This window comes from Micropterus dolomieu, unplaced genomic scaffold (assembly GCF_021292245.1).
Source record: "Micropterus dolomieu isolate WLL.071019.BEF.003 ecotype Adirondacks unplaced genomic scaffold, ASM2129224v1 contig_8825, whole genome shotgun sequence".
Lineage (NCBI taxonomy): Eukaryota > Metazoa > Chordata > Actinopteri > Centrarchiformes > Centrarchidae > Micropterus > Micropterus dolomieu.
Genome location: NW_025737811.1, coordinates 1 through 24,746, shown reverse-complemented (window position 1 = coordinate 24,746; position 24,746 = coordinate 1). Strand labels below are relative to the sequence as shown.

Below are 24,746 nucleotides of genomic sequence, written 5' to 3'. Positions count from 1 at the left end.
GAGGCATCGCAAGGCTACCCAGCCGACCAATGTGGTTAAGTTTTTGAGGAGGTGCACGTCAGGCTACGGTGTAGCCTCTGCGCAGCCCCGTAGCCTACGCCGTTGATTCGACGCAGAAGTATAAATTACACTTTAACCCACAAAACATCAAGTTCATTGCATAAGTCAATACATGCAAAATGGTTGAACACGTCATAATGTGCAATGCATTTTTCTATGTTCTGTTTTTTGTGTCCTACAGTAAATTAATGAAGATATAAAAAGACAGAAACGTTACCCTGAGGAGTGTTTCCTAGTTTCCATTTCTAATTTTGTTATTGTTTCCGTTACGCTATGTAGTTCTGTAAAATAGTCTAGTTTTTTCATTTTCTGCATCACAATGACTCACAATACTCTGTCAACAAATTACAGCATCTACAGTGAAAGTGTAACTGAATCCTATCCCAATCCAAACCCTTGCAATGTATAACTTTGTACTGATGAAATTGATCTATCCCATACAGAAAACATGCAATTTCATTGCACAAGGCTGCACTTGGTTTTCATCCAAACCTTAGCCATAGTTTACAAATAGTTTTGCAAATGTTGCACCTGCATCAGTCAAAACTGAAGTCACATTGTCAAAACTCTTCACACAGTCAGCGAAACAGACGTGTACAGTATGCAGACTTTACGTCTTACGTGAGAACTGTATGTGGTGTTGTTGTTACGTGGGTGGCGTGGGGACAGAGAGGACCCAAACGCAGCGCTCTGAGCGAAGGAGGTTTATTTAGGGAAAAAGGGGGTTGAGGGACTGGAGTGGAGGGAGAGGTGGATGCCGGGGAAACACTGGCACAGGGAAACCGACGGGACTGGGACCAGGGAGCCGGGGAACACTGGGGCCGAGGAAGGGAGGATGCAGGGGGGAACTGGGAGGACGCCGTGGGGGAAGCCTGAAGAGGAGAGGTCCGGAGGATGAACCCAGCCAACAGAACGGATGACGAGGGTGAGTGAACCTGGGAAAGAAAACAGACAGAAAAACAGGGTTAGTGACTAGAGCGACAAAGTACAGGGAAAATGAGAGAAAACAAAAAACATGAGAGCCTGAACGCAGAGGTGCCACCGGGTATGGAGCAACGACGATCAAGCGAGAGTCGTGTGGAGAACCGGGGTTGAAATACAGGCAGGGATGAGGTTGACTACTGACAGGCGTGGCAGGCTGACAAGGTGGCTGATGAGGTGCAGGTCGTTGGCTGGGCTCAGGAGCAGAGGGAGAGAGAGAGAGAGTACACACAGGGGGAGACACAGGGAGGCAGGCAGAGAACAGAGAAAAGCAGAATAACTGAAGAAAAAGAGAAAAAACCAGGACACTCACCGTCAGCTGGGCTGCCACCACAACACTTGTGGCTTTAAAACTGTGTGAGTGTAAAGCAGGAAATGTGTTTGTATTTTAGCAGAATTGGTTCAAGGGGTTGGTACATGAATTACAGCTTGTGGTCACTGTGTGTCAAGTACCAGTGTTACATTCAAGAATTATTACAGTTATAGTTTATTTTTCAACTTTTTATTTTTCACAAGTAATTTTGCAGCGATACAGAAAAATAAAGGACAAATATATATATATATAATATATATAAGTCCTTGGCCAGTGCAATGTCACATTTTGACCAAGCTATAAGTAAGGGACAGGTTCTCTACATCTTCTTACTTTTCTGGGTGGTCTTGGAATTTTGTATTTTAGCAATAGCAGCAGAATCATCAGTGCTTACAGCATACTATATATTTACTGTACTAAGTTTTGATTACTATACATTTTTAAATTGGAAAATGTGTTTCCTCTACGCAAAAACATTTTCTGTATCTACATGCACTGGACGCTGTGTTCTCAATTTTTTATGTAGTGTCTAAAGAATGCTCTCTGTGTTTATGATTTGAAAGTATTGTTTGGTTTTGATCATAGATCACATGGTTTTGAGGCGATTGATTGATTTTGCCAGAAGAGTCAGGGGTTTTGTGACTGTAGTTTAAAGATTGGGTTTTGTGTTTAAAGTTTTGAGAAAATGGATGAAGGTTTCAAGAAATGTGTCTTAGCAATTGTGAAAAAACTAATAAAGTGAAAATATGTAATTTTTACAGTTTTTCTCAGTTGGTAAACAACAGTAAGTGCATTTCTCAATACATATCACACTACCAGCCTTGCACAGTGGATTACCTGCTAAAGCCTGTAACTTGCTCAAAATCTTTGGTCTATCGCTCAAAAAAAAATCTTTACATCAATGAAAATGTCAGTGCATCAGAAGGACTTGTAATTGTGACATGTAATTGTTTATGAACAAGATAGTCAAAATGTTTAGCCATGTTGTCAGTATAACAGTGTATTCTGGAAGTATTTTCTGATGTAAACTATGGCAAAACTATAAAGTTTTGAAGACAGTAGCCATGTTTCCATCTAATTGTCATGTGAATTTTAAGCGAACTTTTGAAATGTCGCAAAAAAGAAAAACAAAGAAATTGCGAAATGAGTGTTTCCATGAGCTGGTTTGGAGTGAATAAACCAGGCTACAGCAAGCGTAGTTATGTCAGTAATTACACATGGCTGTAATAAAAAAACAAAACCATGAGACTGTTTTACAGTAAATGTACTGCATAGCACAATGGGAAAAAAAACAGAAATGTTAAGACCCCTTAGGCTGACATTGCTATCTGTCAGACCACAGATTCTTATCTACATCACAACAGATATCTTTATCAATTCAGGATACATTTACAAAAAAAAAGTATAATATACATGTATAGAAAATATGCATATGTATAATCCATTATGATCAACATGACATTAGCAATTGATAATGTATGAAACAGCAGCATAAACAGCATTTATGTCACTGATTTTACCCCAAAACATCCATTGATGTTGAAGAGGTCATATTATGCTCATTTTCAGGTTCAAACTCTTAGCTTCGGTTCAGCTGTACATGTTCCCTTACCAGCTTAGCAACATGGACTGGAGCAAGAGTTTCAGAGTGGTGAGTTATCTGTAACAAAAGTATCTGACATTCATAAAGTTTTTACTGATCTCTGTCTCTACATCACAGTAACAACTTTATGGTCATTGACTGCCTGGAGGGCAGCTAGTGTTTGGAAGGGAGAGGAGGTGTGAGTGCGCTGTAGCTCACTGTTTTTCCACCGGTGTTTTTATTGACTTAAATACAACAGAACACAACTTTACACTTGAGTCCAGAAGACGAACCATGAACCGTGAACGTGATGCTGTCAGGACTAGATGAAGGCCGGGGAACCAGAGGAAACATACAAAGTAAAAGGGATTTTAGAAAATAAGAAAGAGAAATGTTATTTTAAGGAAACCCAGATTTCCATAAAACTAATTCATGCTGAGTGTTTTGGTGTCTAAACAAGATGGATCTTCAACATTTCTTTAAATCTATAAAGTTCTAAATTTATTGAATGTTTCAACTTTACTGTTCCAGAAACAAAAAAGTCTGGAGGGACACTGAACATTAAACACAAAATACATAAATACATGATACATATGACAAAAACATGTAAAAGAAACACTAAAACCCACCACACAAGCTCACACAAAAACATCCATCAAGAGACGACTTAACAGATAACCTACAGTACATCAGACCATCATAACCATCATTATCACCATCATTATCAGTGGTTATAAAAAATCATCTGTATCAATCTGTCCAGCATACAACCCTTTCTGTTCTTATAACCTCAATTACACTCAAACAGGATGAAAGCTCATGAGGACAGACAGGAAGTAGATGTGTGTTCAGAACAGATCAGCAGAAAAAACACATTTACACAATAGACTAATAGACTAGATTTAAAACCGCACATGTCGAGCAGTTTGTGTCATTTTGATTTCAAAACAGTTTTTAGTTTTGCAGTTTAAATGTTCTACAATAGTTGCTGTGGCATTAATTGCCAAATGGAAAAGTTTAAAATGACTGTCAGCAGCCTCTCTAATCAAAAATGTGAATCACTAAGTAAAGTTATCTATCTCTTGGACAATAAAAGTCTAAATCTGAAGGAAACACTCATACATGAATAAAATAAAGAAATATATAAGTTTTCATGAACACCGTTTTCCTCCTCTGACAGGGAACACAGTGGCAGTCTGTAACCAAACAACAGATGATGATGCACGTCATATTTATTTGACATCTGCTGCAGTAAGTTTCTTTGGCTGAACACTGCATCTACTGTCCTCAGTGCTGCCCATTTCTTTGTGCTTTTTCAAAAGTGATTGGACAGCCCATCTGGAAACCCCTGTCAGCTTGAAATGTTTTGTTGCTGTGCTCAGTCTTGCCAACTTCCATGTTGAATTTATAATCATTAGCACCTGTTTAATCATACACCTGACAGTGTGCCTAAAAAGTCCCTCACTGTGAAACTTTACCTTAAAGAACTGATCCTGTTTGAAGGCAAAGGGTGATCACACCAAATAATGATTTGATATAGATGTTTCATTTACAGAGTCTCAGTTCTACTTCAGCTCAGTTTCAGATTTCTGGAAAGGTGTGGATCCAACATCCTGAAGTCCTCAATCAGAGCTGAACTGGCTTGTGTTCCTTTGTTTCGAACCATGTCAATCACTTCTCGAGCCCTGTCAGCCCTGGTTCTGGCTCTGGCTGAATCCATTTCTTCTTGATTTATTATGCCCCGTTGCAAAAGTTGATCCAGCAGCTGGTTTAAAACAGGTTCAGACACTGAACCTACAAACTGTGACCGAACTGATGTCAACCTGCTCCGTGGTGAGCCACTCTGAGGCCTCGCTGGATTCTCTTCACGTACAGCCGGATCTAAAGGTCAAGCAGAACAAAGACTTGTTCAGTAAGACCTCTGACTCTGTGTTCGGGCAAAATGCAAAGCCAATTATTCAAAGTTTATGTCAAAATTGACAAATTCTCCAAATGCAGCCTGATGCAAAGAAATTAATTCAGGCTGATCCTGAAGCTTGATAAACATACAGAGAGGAAATAGGAGAGAAATAAGAGAAAGAAGTAGAGTTTCTGCAGAGTTCAGAGATCATTCAGAGGCTGAACTAAAAACAAACACAAACTTAGTTGTGGCATCTGTTGCTAGCTAGCTCACAACTAACAATGAACACAGTCTATGCCCTGATTTTCTGTCTGATCACAAGTTTATTCAGACAGCTCCAGTGATCTGTTGAATATCTGAGTGAAGATGGGGGCCAGCTGGTCAGCCCAGATTTTTTTGTGGTCAGGAGCCTTCCTAATCTTCTGTCTCTGGAAGACAGATCATGAATGCAGGTGAGGGGTCGGAGAAGGAGGATGAGAGCGTGGCAGTTGGGGACGGTAACTGAAGATGGTGTTTGAGTTGGGGAGAGGTGTGACTGTGGGCTTCTCAAACCTACAATAGAAACCATTCAGCTCGTCAGCCAGTCGTTTAGTACCAGCAGTTTTGGGGGATAGTCTCATGTAGTTAGTGAGTGTCCGCAGGCCTTCCCACACTGACGCAGGGTTGCTGGCCGTGAAGCTGTTTCCTAGCTTTTCAGCGTAACATCTCTTTGCTGCTTTGACCTCTTTAGTCAGAGTGTTCCTGGCCTGATGTCCAGGACTCTGTTCCTACTTCTAAAGGCCCCCTCTTTGGTCTGACAAAGCTGCCTGAGTTTCACTGAGTGAAAACCCCGCTGTCTCAGTTTAACCAGTGCGCCGGCTCGCCTTCCCCTTCGGCGTCTCCAAAGGACCACAAAGAGAGCTTCCCTGAGAGCCACCCTGAGCGATGGTCACTCTGCCCAGCAGCTTGAGCTCCTCATCATTGTGGACGGCCAGCAGCAGGTGATGGGGGATGATCCTGGTCTTGTTGTCGTGGGCAGCATTTCCAGCCAGCTCCAGGATTTCAGCGGTCAGGTACTCCAGCACCGCCGACGGGTAGACGGGGGCTCCGGCACCGACACGCTCCGCATAGTTGCTTTTGCGCAGCAGCCTGTGAACACGGACGACAGGGAACTGGAGCCCGGCATGGGAGGAGCAGGTCTTTGCCTTAGCTCTGGCTTTTCCACCGGTTTTTCCTCCTCCAGACAGACATCGCTAGATCTTTCTAGAGTCTGTACTCAAAAAAAATGTCAAGGGAGAGGGAAAGTGGATATTTGTTCTCTGCATTTTACCCATCCTGTTTAGGAGCAATGGGCTGCCATCGTATGGTGCCAGGGAAGCAGCGTGGGGTTCAGGGTCTTGCTCAAGTGGTACCTTCAGCATGGGTCATGCTGAACTACATCTGGCAACCCACCGGTTTCCAAGCAAACTCCTAACAGAGGAGCTAATGCTGCCCCAAAGCAAGGTCCATAAAGACATGGATGAGCGAGTTTGGTGTGGAGAACTTGACTGGCCTACACAGAATCCTGACCTAAACACCTTTGGGATGAATTAGAGTGTAGACTGCGAGCCAGGCCTTTCTTGTCCAACATCTGTGCCTGACCTTAAAAATGCACTTCTAGAAGAATGGTCAAAAATTCCCAAGAACACACTCCTAAACCTTGGATAGCCTTCCCTGAAGAGTTGAAGTTGTTATAGCTGCAAAGGGTGGGCCAAGACAATATTAAACACTACGGATCAAAAATGGGATGTCATTAACCTTCATGTGCATGTAAAGGCAGGTGACCTAAAACTTTTGGCTATAGAGTGTATGCTCAACACACTTAGAGGTCTGGACCGAGGTATACCAACACGGTTTCACACAGAAAGTTTACAGTGACTTTTTGCAGCTTCTTGTTCTTCAGCGTGAACCAGAACAGGAAGCTGTAGCCAGAGAGATAAACAAGCTAAAAGTCACTATAAAGATCTGTGAAGGCCAGAAAGTGCAGATTCAGCTGATGACTCGGTACCAGAGAAACCAACACACTGTCACCCCATACATTGTGTTTTATAGCATGTTCTTTCCCCAGGTATTTACCCCATTGATGCCATCTGTGCTATTAGCCCTTACTAGTATGTATTGTCAGTTGTAGATCTTGTGCTGTATTAATGCTTTGTTGATGCTGTATGTTGTTCTTCAAATGTAAGTCGCTTTGTATAAAAGCATCTGCCAACTGAGAAAATGTAAATGTATATACATACTGGCCCTGAAGCTTCATGACAACAAGAATGTTTAAAACTGGTTTAAAGTGGACTGCAGCATGATGAATGCAGACTGAGGAACGCTCTGAGGCAGAGTAAGAATAAAAGCACCACGGCTCAATCAATAACGGTTACTGTATTCTGTTGCATCAGGTGGAGGGATGCTGCAGGTGGATGAAGACTTTACCTGTCAGATCAACTTCATACTCCCAGACCTCTGTCTTTCTTTGGTCTTGGACCGTTAAATTCACTTCTTGTGTGTTTGTAGGCAGGCGGATCTCAAACGTTGGGTGGTAATTTGGTCCAAAGTCCAGATAAAATTGTGCTGTCTGAAAACAAAAATATCAAAACTTCCATAGCATCACAAGTAAACCAAATGTAATTGTTTCAGCAGAGACTTTTATTCCAAAAACTCACCTTAGGCTGTATTTTGATGGCCTGAGGACAGTGAACAGTGTAACTCTCATCTTTGATGAGTTGACATTTGGAAGGAGCCTCGATGTTCTCACAATGTTGCTGACGTTTGCTCACCTTACAAGAAATCAGATGATTTTAACATTTAAATTAAAGGGTTTATTCTCAGAAGGGTCCATTTACATTACAGACGTATCAGTATCAGCTGATTTATAGATTGTTAAAAAACAATATATACCAGTACAGTGGGGCTGCAACTAACTATTATTTTCATTATCGATTAATCTGCTGATTATATTCTCCTTTGTTATTATTAACACAATAGTTGCAAATTCATTTTCTGTCAATCGATTAATCGTCCCACTTGTTTTAGATCTACAGCACATAAAACTGTCTTTAGGGTTGGGCAGTGGATTTTGTTCCCCATCACTTCTGTTGAAAGTACTTCAGGAAGTGATCCGTTAGTGTCCAGTATGAACAGGAGGAATCATTACAGAAAGAACAGGCTGTTCAGTGTCCAAATAGACACCTGACTTGTTTTAGGACAAACTGAAAAATTGCAAACTTGTCCTCTCAGACAGGTCAGAGAAGTCTGGATTGATAGCTGTAAGATGAAGATTACCTCCTCCAGATGAATGTTACTCGGCAGGAGAAACAATTTGAGTTTTTGCCTCTGTGTTTCTGGGTTTGGGGGTCCGAGGAACAGCAGAACTTGGCTGTAAACTGGTTTTGTCCACAACCTCTTAACGATATCCCAGACTAGGCCAAAGGCAGAGAGGTGAGGGACTCTGACAACCACATGAGTGTCTGTAATCTCCAGCGGGTCGAGGATGCTCATTCCATCATCAGTGATGTGGACGACAGACAGCAGACCATCAGGTAGCAGAGCTGTGAAAACACAGTGCCTTAAACTTTTGTTTTACTGATATCAACCTACCTCAGTATAATGTTAGTCCTATTGTATTTCCAGGAAGATTAAAACTGTTGGCCAGGTTGAGCAATTTATTGAACTGACAGCGTTGGTGGATGGGAAGCCAGTGAGGGATTGTCCCTGTGTTGCTGTTTTCCATCAGTCTGGGCTTCTGTGTGGACTAGAGAGGATAAACTGGGGGAACTAACCATTCCAAAAGAACTGGAGATTAAAAAAGGTTTTTAGTATATTTATGATCCCTTGATGATATATCCTGATGACTTGGGTGACCTGAACTTCTCTCTTGCTCCCACTTGACAAAATTCCTACTTGGATCAACAAAAATAAAAAAATTGTGGGCCTATTAGCATGAAGTGCACTAAGGAAAATACTGAATCACTGAAGTTTATAGTTAAGTTTGTAGCCCAGCTATCGCTGTTAATGTTCTGACAGCAGCTAAAGCATCTTGAACTTAATGAAGCAGCTCAAAAAGATGGTGTCCATCCCCGCACCTTTAAAGTCTGCAGCAACCAGTTATTCTCAGTGCTTCACATCATCTTATCATTGTCCCTATCGTCAAAGATTCCAGTGATATGGGAAAACATCTTTCCTTATACTAATTCCCCTCAAAAGTACTGTGTCCTGTAGGGCCCTTAGTAACCTTCGGCCCATAGCCCTGACTTCTCATATCATGAAATGTTTTCAAAGGGTTATCCTAGGTCAACTCTTTGAAAAAGTGTTGGCCGTTCAACATCGCTTTGCACTTTACATATAGGAAGGGTGTAGGAGTAGACCTTTAATCAAATGCCAATTCAGTCAGGATTATTTGTTTTGACTTTTCTAGTGCTTTTAATACTATTCAACCACACACTTTATCCCACAAATTAATTCATTTTAAATTACACAACACCACAATTTGCCTGGATTTTAGATTGCCACTTCATCCCCAGTTTGTCAGATTTGATAAAGTATCTGACATTATTAAACAGGGCACGGTTTTATCCCCTTTTTTATTCACTCTCTAAACTGTTCACTACAGGTATGGCCCACAGTTCTGCCACACTGTCCGGCCTGTTGACAAATATATAATTAAATAACTAAGAATGAATACAAAGGAGTACATTAAAACTCGTGTTCAAGCAAAAACTGTCTGGCCCAACATGGTATTATGCTTCTCATACTGCATACCAGGCTGCGGGGTGGGAAAAAATTTCATTATGTCTGGTTCATCCACAAAGGATGCAGCACACCAGCAACCTGCCCTCTGCAGATCATGCATTTCATGGTGAAGTTACACTGGGAATCTGGAGGAAAACACATGATGGAGCAAATAAAAACAAGTTAATTGATTAAGTAAAGTGACCCCTAGTGGCACCTGGAATACGTTCTGATCAGGCAGTCAGTCCCTTCACTGTCTCAGCAGTGAAGAAAGTAAAAAATGTAAAATAAAAAGCCACAAAGTGTTCAGCTGCACTGTTGTTCAGACTGTTACAACAGGTAAATTATCCTCTCCACTCACAAAGCACATTAAGTCCTCACCATCCTTTGTTTCACAGTGTGGCAGGTGGAGCTGACAGACAGCGTTCTCAGGACACTTGATACTGAACAGCAGCCCTGCAGCCGTCTTGCCGGCTGATTGGAGGAGGCTCTCATCCCATTGGACAGTCCGGTACAGCAGCTCCGCCTCCTGAGCCACAACAAACACCAGTCCAGTCAAAGCACACTGGAACACACCGGGACCAGGACACCTGAACCTGCAGGACACAGGGTGGCAGAAGATTTCGGCCTGTTGGTCACATGATCTATTGATTTAAGCCTTTAGTGATGGGAAAAGTGGCTCTTTTGACAATCTTGAAACTTCAAATCTTGTTCATTAAAATCAACTAATCTTTCATTGTCATTTTGTTCATTTACACTAGGCTGGTTATTGTGTGCGCAGTTCTCAAACACGGAAGGCTACCTTGCTTGCATTAATTGACAAAGCATAATGCACAAATTCACCTCTTGATCATTCTCTATCATCATTCTATAAAGCCCCATGGGGCCACAACCAAATTTACACCATGTAAAAATCACAGACATATGTTGTCAATATTTAATCACCACTACTTTGGTGAAATCTGTCCATTTTCACAGTCTTTCCTGAGTATACCCCCTCCCCCTATCTAATCTAACATTGTTTCCTGCCTAACAAAGTTATCTAGCTCCTCTTTGTTGACGTTGTAGATGTAAAATGTTGTAGTTCTAGTATAATGATAAATAAAATCTCAAAGTTGCAGGTCCTTGTTGTAGAGAGTCATGTAGTATTAGATGCATTCAACAGCAGGTCACTGTATCACAGACTGCATGTTTAAGACAAAGGGGTTGAGAAAGGGTTACTTGTATCTTTGGATAGAATTGATGATGGTGAAATAAATGTGCTGCATTGCTTAAAAAGACAGTTGATCTCAAATGCCGTATGTTTGAAAATAACTAATTTATCAGTACATTAAATAAAAACTGTTACCTTGCTTTTGTGAACGTTCACACTGGCAGCAGGTGGAGGGAAAAGCTGTCCAGCATAAAGAGGGATGATCAAGAAATCATTTGAATATTAAGATAACAAAACATATGACAGAAAAAAGTGCTGAGCCTACTTTTTCACCCTCCACACAGCTGACCAATCACTCACTCAGTCAGAATGTCGGTTTCCGAAAGTTAAGTTAAAGAGATTGTCCTACCCAGGGGTTTCTGAAGCTGTTTGAACATCATACGAGTAGTTCTGCTGAATTTTAGTGGTGCCTTATGAGCTAAACTCTACTGAAAAGTTTGAACTTATAGTTAAAGTATAGGTGCCGGGAAGAAGTGAAGCATGGGTTAAAGTATAATAACTGAAAGCAGTTGATTAGGTTGAAGTATTCTGAATCTTCTGATTTGGTTACCTGTATGAAGTCTTTCCAGACTGAGTCAGTAGTTCAGGTGTGAAACTTAACTTCTCCTAAAATTGAAAAACAGTACAAAATTAGTTACAAAACACATTGAAATTTGTAGCATGACAGGATCCTCACTGCTTCACTTTTAACTACAGAATCTTACAAAAATGAGTGCACCTCTCACATTTTTGCAAATGTTTGATTATATCTTTTCATGTGACAATACTGAAGAAAAGACACTTTGCTACAATGTAAAGAAGTGAATGTACAGCTTGTATAACAGTGTCAATTTGCTGTACCCTCAAAATAACTCATTGTAAAATCTCTATATTTGGTTCACAGGAGTGAACATCACCATGGTACATCGATAAGAATGCAGAAGGGACAAATTGTTCCGTTTAAGCCATTTATTGCCACCATTCACACATGAAGAGCAACAGGAGATGAAGAGGCTTGGTGGTTATGGATTTCAACAAAATGTTAAAGAAACACACAAGCATTACCATACAGTAAAGCAATGTATAACATAACAATTAAAAACTAGGCGCCTAACAAACAAACATTCGTACTCTAACCAAAAGGGGTTAAGGGTAGGCCTACCACTATGGAATTTATAAAGTACTGCATAACAAACATTAATTTAACAATTACATATAAGAAAATCATCATGGTCTAAGTTAGGTTATACTGTTTTCTGCCATTCCTAAAGAACTACAATTAACAAACCATGTGCACTGCGCACTTACACACAATGTGATATCTGTAGTCTCAAGGCAAATAATCAAATGGAGGAATATAGCATCTACTAATGTGTATATTAGTCAAGCATTCAATCACATCAAGTTTACAAATAACCATTAAGATATATGAAAAAGACAATAACGCACAGCCATAGATGTCTATATGAATCTCAGAGACGGAGGGCCCTCACATGTGGTTTGTATTGCTGCCAGCCAGAACAAAGGGAATGGGTGGAGCTTATAAAGTAAACTATTGATTAGGAATGAGTGAGATCATGCGAGATTGGGTGGGTCCTTGTCATGGAAATAGGCAGAGGGTTGCACGGTGGCCAAGACCATACAGCGGTTCAACAGGACAGGTTCCACTCAGAACAGGCCTCGCCATGGTCGACCAAAGAAGTTGAGTGTGTAATGTATTGTTATAGCGCTAGGAGCGCGGTTGTAAAATACAGTCCCTGTTCTGTGTGACTCTAGCAAGCAGACAGGTCTCCTTCTTTTCGGTCACGGTAGCAGTATATTACAGAGTGCCCATGCTCATTGTCATATCCAGAGGTTGTATCTGGGAAATAGACGCACGAGTGCTGCCAGTATAGCTGCAGAGGTTGAAGGGGTGGGGGGTCAGCCTGTTAGTGCTCAGACCATAAGCCGCACACTGCATCAAATTGGTCTGCATGGCTGTCGTCCCAGAAGGAAGCCTCTTCTAAAGATGACACACAAGAAACAGTTTGTTGAAGACAAGCAGACTAAGGTCATGGATTACGGGAACCATGTCATCTGGTCTGATGAGACCAAGATAAATTTATTTGGTTCAGATGGTGTCAAGCGTGTGTGGCTGCAACCAAGTGAGGAGTCCAAAGACAAGCGTGTCTTGCATACAGTCAAGCATGGTGGTGGGTGTGTCATAGTCTTCTTTCTGTATGTGCATTACTGCTTTTTTAAATTCCCCAAGGACCACTGGACGTGGAGGAGGAATAGCGACTGTCTTAAAGAGCAGCTTACATTGTAAACTTTTGGCACCATCTGTTTCTTCCTCATTTAAACTAAGCTTATTTGTCTTAGGCCGGTCGGATCCCATACTGTGTGCAGGGATATATCGCCCGCCGAAATACAACAAACATTTTATAAAAGAGTTCTCTGATTTGTTGGCCAGTATCATGACATATTATGATAACGTGCATGTCTGTTGTCCTTCTAAACCACTCACAAAAGATATTTCAGATTGATGCTTTTAACTTTTTACAATATGTCAGTGGATCAACACAAGAGCACGGGCATACATTAGATCTTGTGTTATCTTATGGTTTGCCCATTTTAAATATTCAGACACTGGATGCTGTATTTTCCGATCACATGCCTTTTTTATTAGATTTTAACTAACTGTCCTGTCTTAAATTTAAACCAACTGCTTCTGCACGCCTAGGCCATGTGTTTAAGCTGACCACCACCCATATTATTAATTCTAAAATTTTATAAAAAAAAACAACTATTTGCACAATTACAATCCTTTTAGATATAAATGGTATATTCTAAATTTTTCTATCTGGTTTGAAAGCATTTCTTAGTACCGAGACTGCACTTTAAAGAGTTTTTAATGATGTTCCACTAAACAGACAGTGGTGACTCTGCTAGTCTTGTGCTTTTAGACCTTACTGCTGCTTTTGACACAATTGATCATACCATTCTCATCTCTTGCTTAGAACGCTGTGTGGGCATCCCCATTTCCTACCACTTTTATGCAGACGACTCGCAAATCTACTAACCCCTCAGAAATGGAAATGCAAACAGTTCCCTGACTCCTCTACTTGAATGTATTTAAATTTAAACGAAATGCAAAAACTGGGGTCATTGTGTTTGCACCCAGTCGGGTTTGTGATTCCACTCCCTTAAACCTTGGTTCCCTGCAACAATACGTAAAGCCAGTAGTCACCAAATTAGGCATCAAAATTGACAGTGATTTTAAACTTCACAAGAAGAAACACTGTGATTAAATCATCTGAGGCTTTTCTCTAAAATTAAATCTGTTTTATCTTTTGATTTTCTTGAGCATGTGATTCATGTTTTTATCTCAACCCATTTGGACTACTGTAATGCACTTTACATCGGCGTGACCCAAACCTCCCTTTCCCACCTACGGTTAGTCCAAAATGCAGCTGCTCAACAGGAACCCGGAAACACAAACACATTACCCCCATTCTGGCCTCGCTCCACTGGCTCCCTGTACATTTTAGAATACATTTTAATGTTTGTTTTTAAGTCGCTTAATGGGTCGGCACCTCAGTACATCTCTGAGCTCCTGCACACTCCAGCAGTTGCCCCCAAACTGTGGAATGACTTACCACCACACATTAAAGTGGCAGCCACCCTCCAAATCTTTTTTTTAATTAAATTATTTATTTTTAAATCTCGTTTAAAAACATTTTTATTCCCTGGCTTTTAATTCACCGTGAGAGTTGCTGTGGTCTTTGTTGTCGCTGGCATAGTTGATGTTATTTGTTTTGTTTTTTCTATTAAAATAGATGTATTAATTAATTAATGAATTATTGTTTATTATATCTCTGTAAAGCATTTTGGTAACCTTGTTTTTTAAATTGTGCTATGTAAATAAAGTGAAGTGGAGTGGATTGGTCCTTTTATTTATTTATTTTTTGTTTATTTAACAGGGACAATGGACAGTCATTGACTCTCCCAAAGTTAGCTAGGTAGGTATAGAATAGAACTAAAAGCACTTTCCATTTAAAACATTGCATCATACAAAAAATAAATGTTAATTAATTTGTGATTAATGGTCACATTATTGGTTATATTTCAGCCATCAGTTGTAATTTTAAACTAGAGAGTAGAGCACTGTCTGGATATCGTGCTGCAGTTCTAATGGAGAAAGCTGACCTTTTGCTGTACTACACAGTACCTCTGGTAGATGCTGTTGTTTCAAAATCAGAATCAGCTCCAATGCCAGATATATGTACACATACAAGGAATTTGATTCAGGATTGTACATTGCTCACGATGTGCTTAATCATACAATAATAAAATCAGACACAGGCTACAGTGTAGACAACACAAATATACACACTTGAACAAAAACCAACAGACTGGATGATGGCTGTGTAGAAGTGGATCAGCAGGTCCTTAGGCAGGTTGAGTTGCCGGAGCTTGCGCAGGAAGTACATCCTCTGCTGGGCCTTCTTGATGATGGTGACTGTGTTGGGCTCACACTTTAGGTCCTAGGATATAGTGGATCCCAGAAACCGGAAGGTTTTCACAGCAGACACAGGGCTGTTGAGTATGGTGATGGGGGGCAGAGTGGGGGGGCTCCTCCTGAAGTCCACGGTCATCTCCACAGTTTTGAGCGTGTTAAGCTCCAGGTTGTACTAACCGCACCAGAGAGCCTGCTGATCAACCCCCCATCTGTAGGTCGACTCGTCACCATCCCGGATGAGGCTGATGACCGTTGTGTCATCAGCGAACTTCAACAGTTTGACAGATGGGTCTCCTGGGGTGCAATCGTTGGTGTAGAGGGGGGAGAGCAGTGCTAATAGTCCGGGTGCTGGATGTGATGTTCCCCAGCCTCACCTGCTGACTCCTGTCAGTCAGGAAGTCTGTGATCCACTGACAGGTGGAGGCTGGCACAGTGAGCTGAGTGAGTTTGGTGCTGAGGATGTCCGGGATGATGGTGTTGAACGCCAAGCTGAAGTCCACGAACAGGATCCTTGCATATGTCCCTGGAGATTTGAGGTGTTGCAGGATGTAATGCAGTCCCAAGTTGACTGAATCATCCACTGACCTGTTAGCCCTGTAGGCAAACTGCAGGGGGTCCAGCAAGGGGCCTTTAATGTCAGGTGGGCCAACACCAGTCTTTCAAAGGATTTCATCACTACAGATGGTAGGGCGACAGGCCTGTAGTCATTTAGTCCAGAGATGGAGTTTTTCTTGGGGATTAGGATGATTGCTCCAGTGAACTGTTGAAGATCTGTGAGAAGATGGGGGCTAGCTGGTCGGTGCAGATTTTCAGACAGGATGGTGACACCATCAGGTACAGGAGCCTTCCTGATCTTCTGCCTTTGGAAGAGGTGGCTCACATCCTCTTCACAGATCATGAGTGCAGATGAGGGGTCAGAGAGGGGGGGTGACAGCTTGTCAGAGGGGGAAGGTGACTGTTTGAAGATGGTGTTGGAGCGGGGGAGAGGTGTGACTGTGGGCTTTTCAAACTTACAATAAAAGCCATTCAGCTCGTCTGCCAGTCATTGAGTACCAGCAGTGTTGGGGGATGGTCTCCTGTAGTTTGTGAGTGTCCGCACGCTGCACTACACTGACTCAGGGTTGTTGGCTGCAAAGCTGTTATTTAGCTTTTCGGTGTAGCTCATCTTTGCAGCTTTGATCTCTTTAGTCAGTGTGTTCCTGGCCTGATTATACAGGATTCTGTCCCCACTTCTGAAGACCTCCACTTTGGCCTGACAAAGCTGCCTTAGTTTTGCTGTGAACCAGGGTTTTTGGTTATTGTATGTGCGGAAGGTTTTGGTTGGCACACACGTCCTCACAAAAACTGATGTAAGATGTCAGTTAGTTTGTCCAGGTCAGTGGCTTCAGCCTCAAAAACACTCTAGTAAGTAAAGTCAAAGCAGGCCTGTAAATCCAGCTTTAAATTGTTGGTCCATCTTTCAAGTCTTTACCACAGATTCAGCAGATTTCAGTTTTTGCCTGTATGTCGGGATAAGATGAACCAGACAGTGATCAGAGGGTCCTAAGGCTGCACAGGGAACATAGATAGGTGGGACACTTAATATGCTTTCTGTACTTTGGAAGTTCATGGCTGAGGTCTGGATGTTATTTCTCCACGTTAGTTATCCGGTAGGCCAGGTGTAGTAATGCCTCACTGACACAGGCTTGAGGTGGAATGTAAACAGCGACCAGGACAAACGAGGAAAACTCCCGCAGTGAATAAAAAGGTTTACATTTTGTGAAGTGAGGGCTGCATGATATCTGTCCACCAACCTTCATTTATGTAGAGACAGAGTCTGCCTCCCCTTGTGTTTTTTCTTTGTTTAGTGGATGGCTCTTCCTCTGTGTTGTTGTGACCGTTTTGTTGCAGTGTTTTATGTTATGTGGGTCACGTTAGTTACAGCGACTGAGAGGTGGAGAAGCTGTGTACCTAAGTTCTGGTAAAACAACAATAAACCTAAACTGAATGTTACGAAGCAAACAACGGCAGGTCCGAGCTACTGTAGCGTTAGCTGGCTGCTCCTGGATGCATCACTATGGGCTAATATTTGTAAACAAATATCCATTTTGGCTTTTTGCTGTTACATCCTTTCTTGCAGGCTAAATCAACAGTGGTACACAGGATAGTAATATGGGTCGCATTAGTTGGTGAAGTAATATGGAAGGCGATATAACTTTGCACCGGATGTCGAGCTAACATGACTTTCTCTGTGTTTCTCAGCTTTACTAATGCTCACTTTGTTCTTACTCGACATTATCTGAATCCATTTGGTCTGATGGGCTTCAGCACATAAACCTTGTTTTGTATCTTTACGTGGAGCCTGTGTTTTGCTGTGAGTTGTTTTATGGTGTTAGTGGACTGCATGTCGGTCAAAAGGTTGTACTTGGTATTTATTAGAGCCCGACCAATTTATTGTTTTGCTGATATTATCGGCCGATATAAGCTACTTGCAGATATACTCCTCTGTTAACAACACTGCCACACCACATTAACCACAAAAGAAAACACTAGAACTGTTTGAGAAATCAATCTACAGTCACGTCTGTCAGCAGCGTAGCCACCACCACTCAACTACGGTAACATTAAACACACTGCTGTGAGCCGGCAGTGAAAAATGGGAGGATGTCATGCTCATGAATTTTTTATAAAAGGAGAAGTGATGAGATCTATTTTTATTTAAGTCATGTATTTGCTGTTTTTATTTAAGTCATGTATTTGCTGTGACAAATGACCAACTCATCATGAATACTGAGTGTGAGAGCTACCTGGAGCTACTCTTCCTAGTTGTTTCTCATGCTCTGGGAGACTCCAGTCAGCTGATTGCTTTCTTTTGTGTTTTTTGTGGTGCGGCAGTGTTATTAACTGAGGAGCTGCAGAGCGTTCGCTTGTGGGCATACTATGCAACACTAAAGACATGAGAGAATGATTCAACTTTCTGGTTCCTTTTTTGATGGCGCAGTCTATAAGACACATGGCTTTGGTGTGAGAGACCCGTGTTCAAATTTCCAGTGTTACAGATCCACCAATGTGTCACACTTAAGCACACTTAACCCCTAGTTGCTCCAGAGGCGTGCAACATCTGACATATATAGCAATTGTAAGTCGCTTTTGATAAAAGTGTCAACTAAATGACTAAATATGATGTAATTTAATGTAATAGTCATAAATTGTCTGTTATAAACTTCGATATCGATTTATCTGAAAAATGATAAATCTGTTGGGCTCTACTGATCTGTGACAAGTAAAAAACTGACCTTTGTATTCAGAGTCTCTCCACACAGAAGGTGGTGCTGCTGCTTCAGCCTCTCTGAATCATCAGGACACAGCTGATCCTCTTCATCCACACTCTCCTCTCTGTTGTCCTCAGACACATCAAGCTTTGTGTTCGATGTGGACAGATCTGGTGGGAGATTAAAGCCAGCGGATGAAGAGAAGCAGAAGCAGATGTTAAACTCACTTTTGGACATCCTGGTGACCCAACATTCAAAAACCTGTAACACCAACCAGTTCAAGTAAAGTCTTTCTCCCCATGTTTCCTGTTGTTATCTACTGGAAAACCCTCAATAAAGTCAAAATGTAGAAGACCAAGCACAGTCATGTTTAAAAGTCCAATGATACCAAGTTAAGGCAAAGAGCCATGAGACACACAGCAGCCAATCTTCAAGTTTACATTTCTTTAAGATATTTCAGGGGACTGTCACTCACATTCTTCATGTCTGTCAGGTGTAGCCCTGATTTCTCTGCCATCCACCCTGTAGGAGTAAACACAAATATAGCAGTTATCTCTTATGAAGACAACCAGGATTTTCGAATCTAGCTATGAGTACATTCACATGAAACAGTGAGTAGTCTGCGGTGCTGGGCCTCAATAATGGCCAATCACATCAGCTTCTTTCATCCATCTTAAGAGCAGCAGAAGATGTTAAGCATCCAAACAGCATATGAGGACTCAAGACTGGCTTCTCTGGAAAAACCGCTCTGCACAGGGGGCAGAGTGAAGCTCAGATATAGTAGAGCGCAAGCTGATGCTGCTGCTTCAACCTCTCTGGGTCATCAGGAAACAGCTGATCCTCTCTGAACACCACCACCTTTCTCTGTCAGTCAGTGATGCAGCACATCCAGTATAAAGACCGGCAGGGACTTCAATTCTGTTCAGACCAGAAGTGGAGCGGCTGTGTAGCGTAGCCGGCTTCCTTTCAGCTCTCATGTTAACGTATTGGAGTGAACACACTGAGACCTGCAGAGACTTTGGCCATCAGCTCTGTTTACTCTGCAGGTTTCACTCAAGTCCACAGTGGAAATAAAGTACTGAGAGTCCCTGAACGCATCATGACTGCAGAGACAGAGAGATATTCACTGCTCACTGTAATGATGGATTTACTGCTGTTAAAAACCAGCCGCTCAGTCACATTTGAAGATTTCAGCTACTTTTGAAATATTACAGGACACATTTGTAAATATGGAGACTGTTCTAAAAACATCTGGACCAAACTAAAGACACATGGACAAATATATATATGATGTTAAAGGTCCTACATGTTTATACAAAGAATGAACAGCTAAACATTAGCTATGCTTACTGGACTTCAGCAGAGGTTCTGGTCTGTAGAAAGACTGATCAGTAGTTTAGTGTTGAAATGAGAGAACAAACACTTTGAGATCAGATTTAATGGTATGACAGTTGATGAATGAAGACCACTGTCAACAACAGTCATCTTCACATCACCTCAAATACATGATCACAACAAGCTACTGGCTGATCTGATTGGCTCACTGTCCTCTCTCTCTCTTTCTGTCCAATCCTGAAGCCTGTCACCATCCTCCTCTCAGAGCTTCACTGAGGAAAGCAGCTGTTGAGAAGGTTGGAGTTTTACAGGAAATGCTGCATCTCTGCTTTGATACTAACTGTGTTTAGAACAATACCGCTGGACTGACTCCAACCTTCTACTGACCTCAGAGTCTCCAGTCTACAGTGTGGACTCTCAAGAAAATCGCACAGCAGCTTCACTCCTGAATCCTGCAGCTCATTGAAACTCAGGTCCAGCTCTCTCAGATGGGAGGGGTTGGACTTCAGAGCTGAGGCCAGAAAAGCACAGCTGATCTCTGACAAACTGCAGCCCCCCAGTCTGAATAAAGAATAAATAATGTAACGTTAGAAGACAATGTTCCTGCTTGAAATCATTCAGTGTTTAATAAACTGTTCAGAGCTGAAGAAGGTTTAGAATTTAGAAGTTTAGAAAATTGAAACTCCAAACACCTGAACCCAACAGGTTGCAGGTTCAAACTGTAAAATACAAAAGAAAAAAAGAGCTCTCATTAATATTAATGACAACATACAGCTAATTCATTAAAGACGTAGTGACTTCACCTCTTAAACTCCACCAGTGGCTCCATCTATACAATCTCAAACACAAAGAAAAACCCACAGAAACTGATTTAAGATTCCACTCAAGATCCCAAAGTTTCCAAAGATGCCAAATATGTCAGGATGAACTTTGGGGAAATGTGAACAAAAGACATCTACAATATTTCTTTTAGGAATAGTGTAGTCATCAAATTAAAGCTTCTTCACTTTGAACTATTCAGTTAGTATAAGCATCACTTAGCTTCAAACCAATGTTGGGGGAAAAAATACTGAATATATTTGTTACTGTCTGATAGTTGAAATAGAGATTATTTATTTATTCATTGTGTTTTTATTATTATTTATTTAAAAACAAGCTGAAAATCAGGAGTTTAAGAGGTTCAGAGTGAGGTTCTTGTTATATTTCATATAGGCTTCGCCCTCTAAGGCTATCGCTATTAGGTTTACCCCTCCACGCGCCTGTGCAGCACTGAGAAAAGTTGTTTAAGCCCATCCACTGCGTGGGCCTCTCCTACGTCCGCACCTTGTATATATACAACGGTGAGACCTAGCTTTCCGCTCCCATTTTTCTTCAGCACTGAGCTGTCTAAAGAGCAAAAGATTTCCTGTTGGAAAAGAAGAGCAATGTCTTCTAGCAAGTCGGACCGTAGCACGCCGGCTGAGTGTTCACCCCCGGCTCACGCTGCTCGTTCCGTGACCTTCTCTGCCCCGAAGAGAAGCAGTGCGGGGCGGTTAATTTTGCAGGTGAGAATAAGGTGGTGTAGCAGTTCACACCACCTTTTTCTCATGACCCAAGTGGCGGAGCGCGGATGGCTCGCCTCCCCTGGTGGCCGCGCCTTGCCATCAGATTGACTCGCACATGCCCGCCACGCAGAGAGGCGCTCCCTCCTGCATGGTGGCGTGTGTTGGCGCAGAGGAACACGGAGGTTGCTGCCTGCCAGCCCCCCCCCCCCCAAAGGGTCACGGCTGCGATGCACAGATGGATGGACAGCCTGATTCACTGGGGTCACAGTGCTGAAGAAAAGGCATTTTGGGAGCCGAAGGCCATGTCTCACCAATGTATATATATATAAGTTGCGGACGTAGGAGAGGCCCATGCTATGGGTGGGCGTAGCCAACTTTTCTCAGTGTCGTGCAGGTGCGCGCAGTGGTAAACCCAATAGCGATTGCCTTAGATGGCTGGGCCTATGCTCATAGAATCTGGAGTTACAGTACGTAACTACCGTTATATTAAGATTTTAAATGTGGAGCTCTGCCAGAGTCACTTTCACATTATATTAATCTCAGCACAGAAGGAAAAAATGGTGTCTGACCTCAGAGTCTCCAGTCTGCAGTGTGGACTCTCCAGAAAACCACACAGCAGCTTCATTCCTGAATCCTGCAGCTCGTTGACACTCAGTTCCAGCTCTCTCAGATGGGAGGGGTTGGACTTCAGAGCTGAGGCCAGAGAAGCACAGCTGATCTCTGACAAAGTGCAGGAACTCAATCTGAATAAAGAATAAATGATGGAGATAAAAATCCACTTCCAATCCTAATCAGATGTGTTCAGGTTTGAATCAATGAGTTTTTCCCTAAAATGAATATAGGGACTTTGTAATTGCGTTATTGTGGATCATCATAATGTCAGATTCTACAAACATCATCCAAATATCAGCACAACATTCATACACCTATTCATGTCAACACAGATCAACAACATGCAGCTGATCTCAGGCCAGTCTGGAATAATGATTACATTTTGTTCTTTAATTTTCTTCTGTTTCTCCTAATTCATAAAAATCAGGTGTTGTTTTATGAAAAACACTAAGACAGATGTTTTATATAGAATTCCAAAACGGTCAATAGGAAATAAATAATACTTTAGGTCAATACAAATCTTTACAGAGCTCGTTAACACCTGCCCCTGTCGAAAAATGCTACTGTGGCGCAAATAGCTGGCAGAGTCTATCGATTTCCACTGACCTTAATGCCGGTTTCACACGTTTATTACCTGAGTATAACCACATGACAACTCGCACAAGTGTTGACACACAATGCGATAACACAAATAAACACAACCCGCCATTACAAAAGCTGTATAAACCCAGTTTAGTTTCAATAAATGGATAAAACTGATGCCAGGTCTAAGCAAGATGACAACATGCACATTTACTTTTTGGCAGATGCTTTTATCCAAAGTGATTTACATTTGAGGAACAACATACAATCATCAACAGAGAATCAAATACAGCACGAAATCTACAACTGACAATGCATATTAATAAATGGCACATATTGCATCAGTGGGGTAAATACCTAGGGAAAGAAGTTAGATTTAACAAAAAGTGCAATCAATATAAGATAATTGTAGGGGATAGAAGAAGAGCACAGGAAGTACATGTAGATGTTAGGAGTTAGAGTTGTTACAAGCAAACAACTTTTAAAATGCTTCTTTTCTGACTGGAGTTCAGGTCGATGCTATGCTAACTTCTGTAATGGGAATTCCAAACATACTGCATGTAACCCTGGACTCTGGGAAACTCATCTGTGATGTGGCACTGAATCTGTGTAAATGTAACAGTCCAAATATCTCTGTACTCTGTGTTATCCAGACTTCAGGGACAACGTGTCTCTGAGGGATATGATTGACCCTAAAGCTGGATAAATAACAGGCTCACTGAGCTCTCCTCACTCATTCGAGCATACATGTACACGGCGTATGTGTCCTTCTGCAGAAGACTTGAATAAAACTCACAGAAAGAAAACTGTTTGCCTGAGCTGTTTTTTTAAACACTCTCATTCCCACCACACTTCTTTCATAGTTTTATGACAATGATAGCTGAAATCAAGTAACAGCACTCCTCAGGGACATAACATTACAGTGCAGCCACAATAGGGCCCATGACAGGAGCAGGCCCTGCTTGACTTTGTCATTTACATGGAAAAAATACATCTAAATTTAGACTTCCAGCTCACCTCCTATCCCTAAATTAATCATGTGATCACATGGTATAGGCTATATACACTCAAATATGCAAATATCCCCCTTTGCCGTGGTGTAAGTCAGTAGTTTTACCCACAAAAGTCTTTAGCAAGCAAAGTATAAAAAATGTGATTCCACAGAATGGAAATGTTTTATTTTCTTTGGTATATTCGTGTTACATAGCTACATGCAGTGATGAGTGCTGGGTAACATGTGTATGGCTGCCCAATCTCATGCTTCTATTTGTTTATGTGACAAGATGACAAGACTCCAGAACCCGGGTGAAACACAAAATCTGACTGCGAGCTACCACATGTGCAAGCTAGCAGTTAAGCCATTCAAACATAAAAGTTGCTTTTATGAAAGTGCTTACCTAGCCTCTATGTAACATGTTATTTTAAGTTGCTTTTAATAATCAGTAATAAACAGTTACACACTAAGTGTTATGAGCTTAGTTTTGGGTTATGTTTGTGTTATATTTTTCCCTGTGTGTTTCTGGTTCTGCCATTGTTTCATATGTCTGTCTATTTGCCTCAGTTTCTCTCGTTCCTTGTCCCTAGTTATTTATGTCTAGTCTCTTATCTTAGGTCTTAGTCCTGCATTTTAGTTCTTTGCCTCAGTTCTTAGTCCAGTGCCTTAGTTCTTAGTTCTGTGCTTTAGTTTTCTGGTTGCTGTAACGACAGTCGTTAAAGTCGTTAGGACTACCGGTGGCCATTGGACCGTATACACTATATTGCTTTTCTTGTGTTGCGGTCCAATGCAGTGAGGAATGCACAGACCTGTATATTGGGGAGACTAAACAACCACTACACAAACGCATGGCTCAACACAGAAGGGCCAACTCCTCAGGTCAAGACTCTGCAGTCTACTTACATCTGAAGGACAGAGGACACTCGTTTGAGGACCACCAGGTGCACATTTTAGACAGAGAAGATGGATGGTTTGAAAGAGGTGTCAAGGAAGCATCTACACCAGGGTTGAGAAGCCGTCATTGAACAGGGGAGGGGGTCTACGCCACCACTTATCCCCCACTTACAATGCTGTCCTTTCATCACTTCCCAGGAAACTCAACAAACGTAACCTATTGGCCTCAGGTGAAGATACCAACGATGGTCATTCAGTCTTGGCC

General features: G+C 41.7%; 2 protein-coding genes across 3 annotated transcripts; both read right to left on the bottom strand.

Moving 5' to 3' along the window:
* Nucleotides 1-3,155: 3,155 nt before the first annotated feature.
* On the bottom strand, nucleotides 3,156-21,977 carry LOC123965189. Of its 2 annotated transcripts, none has more exons than XM_046041755.1 (9): nucleotides 21,969-21,977; nucleotides 18,996-19,042; nucleotides 18,545-18,690; nucleotides 11,340-11,395; nucleotides 9,958-10,172; nucleotides 8,131-8,396; nucleotides 7,512-7,625; nucleotides 7,282-7,423; nucleotides 3,156-4,817 (listed from the first exon to the last, which is right to left on the bottom strand). In XM_046041755.1, exons 6-9 carry the CDS (start codon nucleotides 8,344-8,346, stop codon nucleotides 4,507-4,509), a joined length of 783 nt encoding a protein of 260 aa, XP_045897711.1. In that variant the 5' UTR covers nucleotides 8,347-8,396; nucleotides 9,958-10,172; nucleotides 11,340-11,395; nucleotides 18,545-18,690; nucleotides 18,996-19,042; nucleotides 21,969-21,977; the 3' UTR covers nucleotides 3,156-4,506. The 2 variants fall into 2 exon arrangements, with proteins under 2 accessions (XP_045897711.1, XP_045897712.1); XM_046041756.1 differs by lacking the exon at nucleotides 21,969-21,977 and adding an exon at nucleotides 20,243-20,270.
* LOC123965188 (histone H2A-beta, sperm-like) lies at nucleotides 4,878-6,236 on the bottom strand. Its single transcript, XM_046041754.1, has 2 exons — nucleotides 6,228-6,236; nucleotides 4,878-6,068 (listed from the first exon to the last, which is right to left on the bottom strand). The coding sequence occupies exons 1-2, from the start codon at nucleotides 6,234-6,236 to the stop codon at nucleotides 5,679-5,681; spliced, it is 399 nt and encodes a 132-aa protein (XP_045897710.1). The 3' UTR covers nucleotides 4,878-5,678.
* Nucleotides 21,978-24,746: the final 2,769 nt, after the last annotated feature.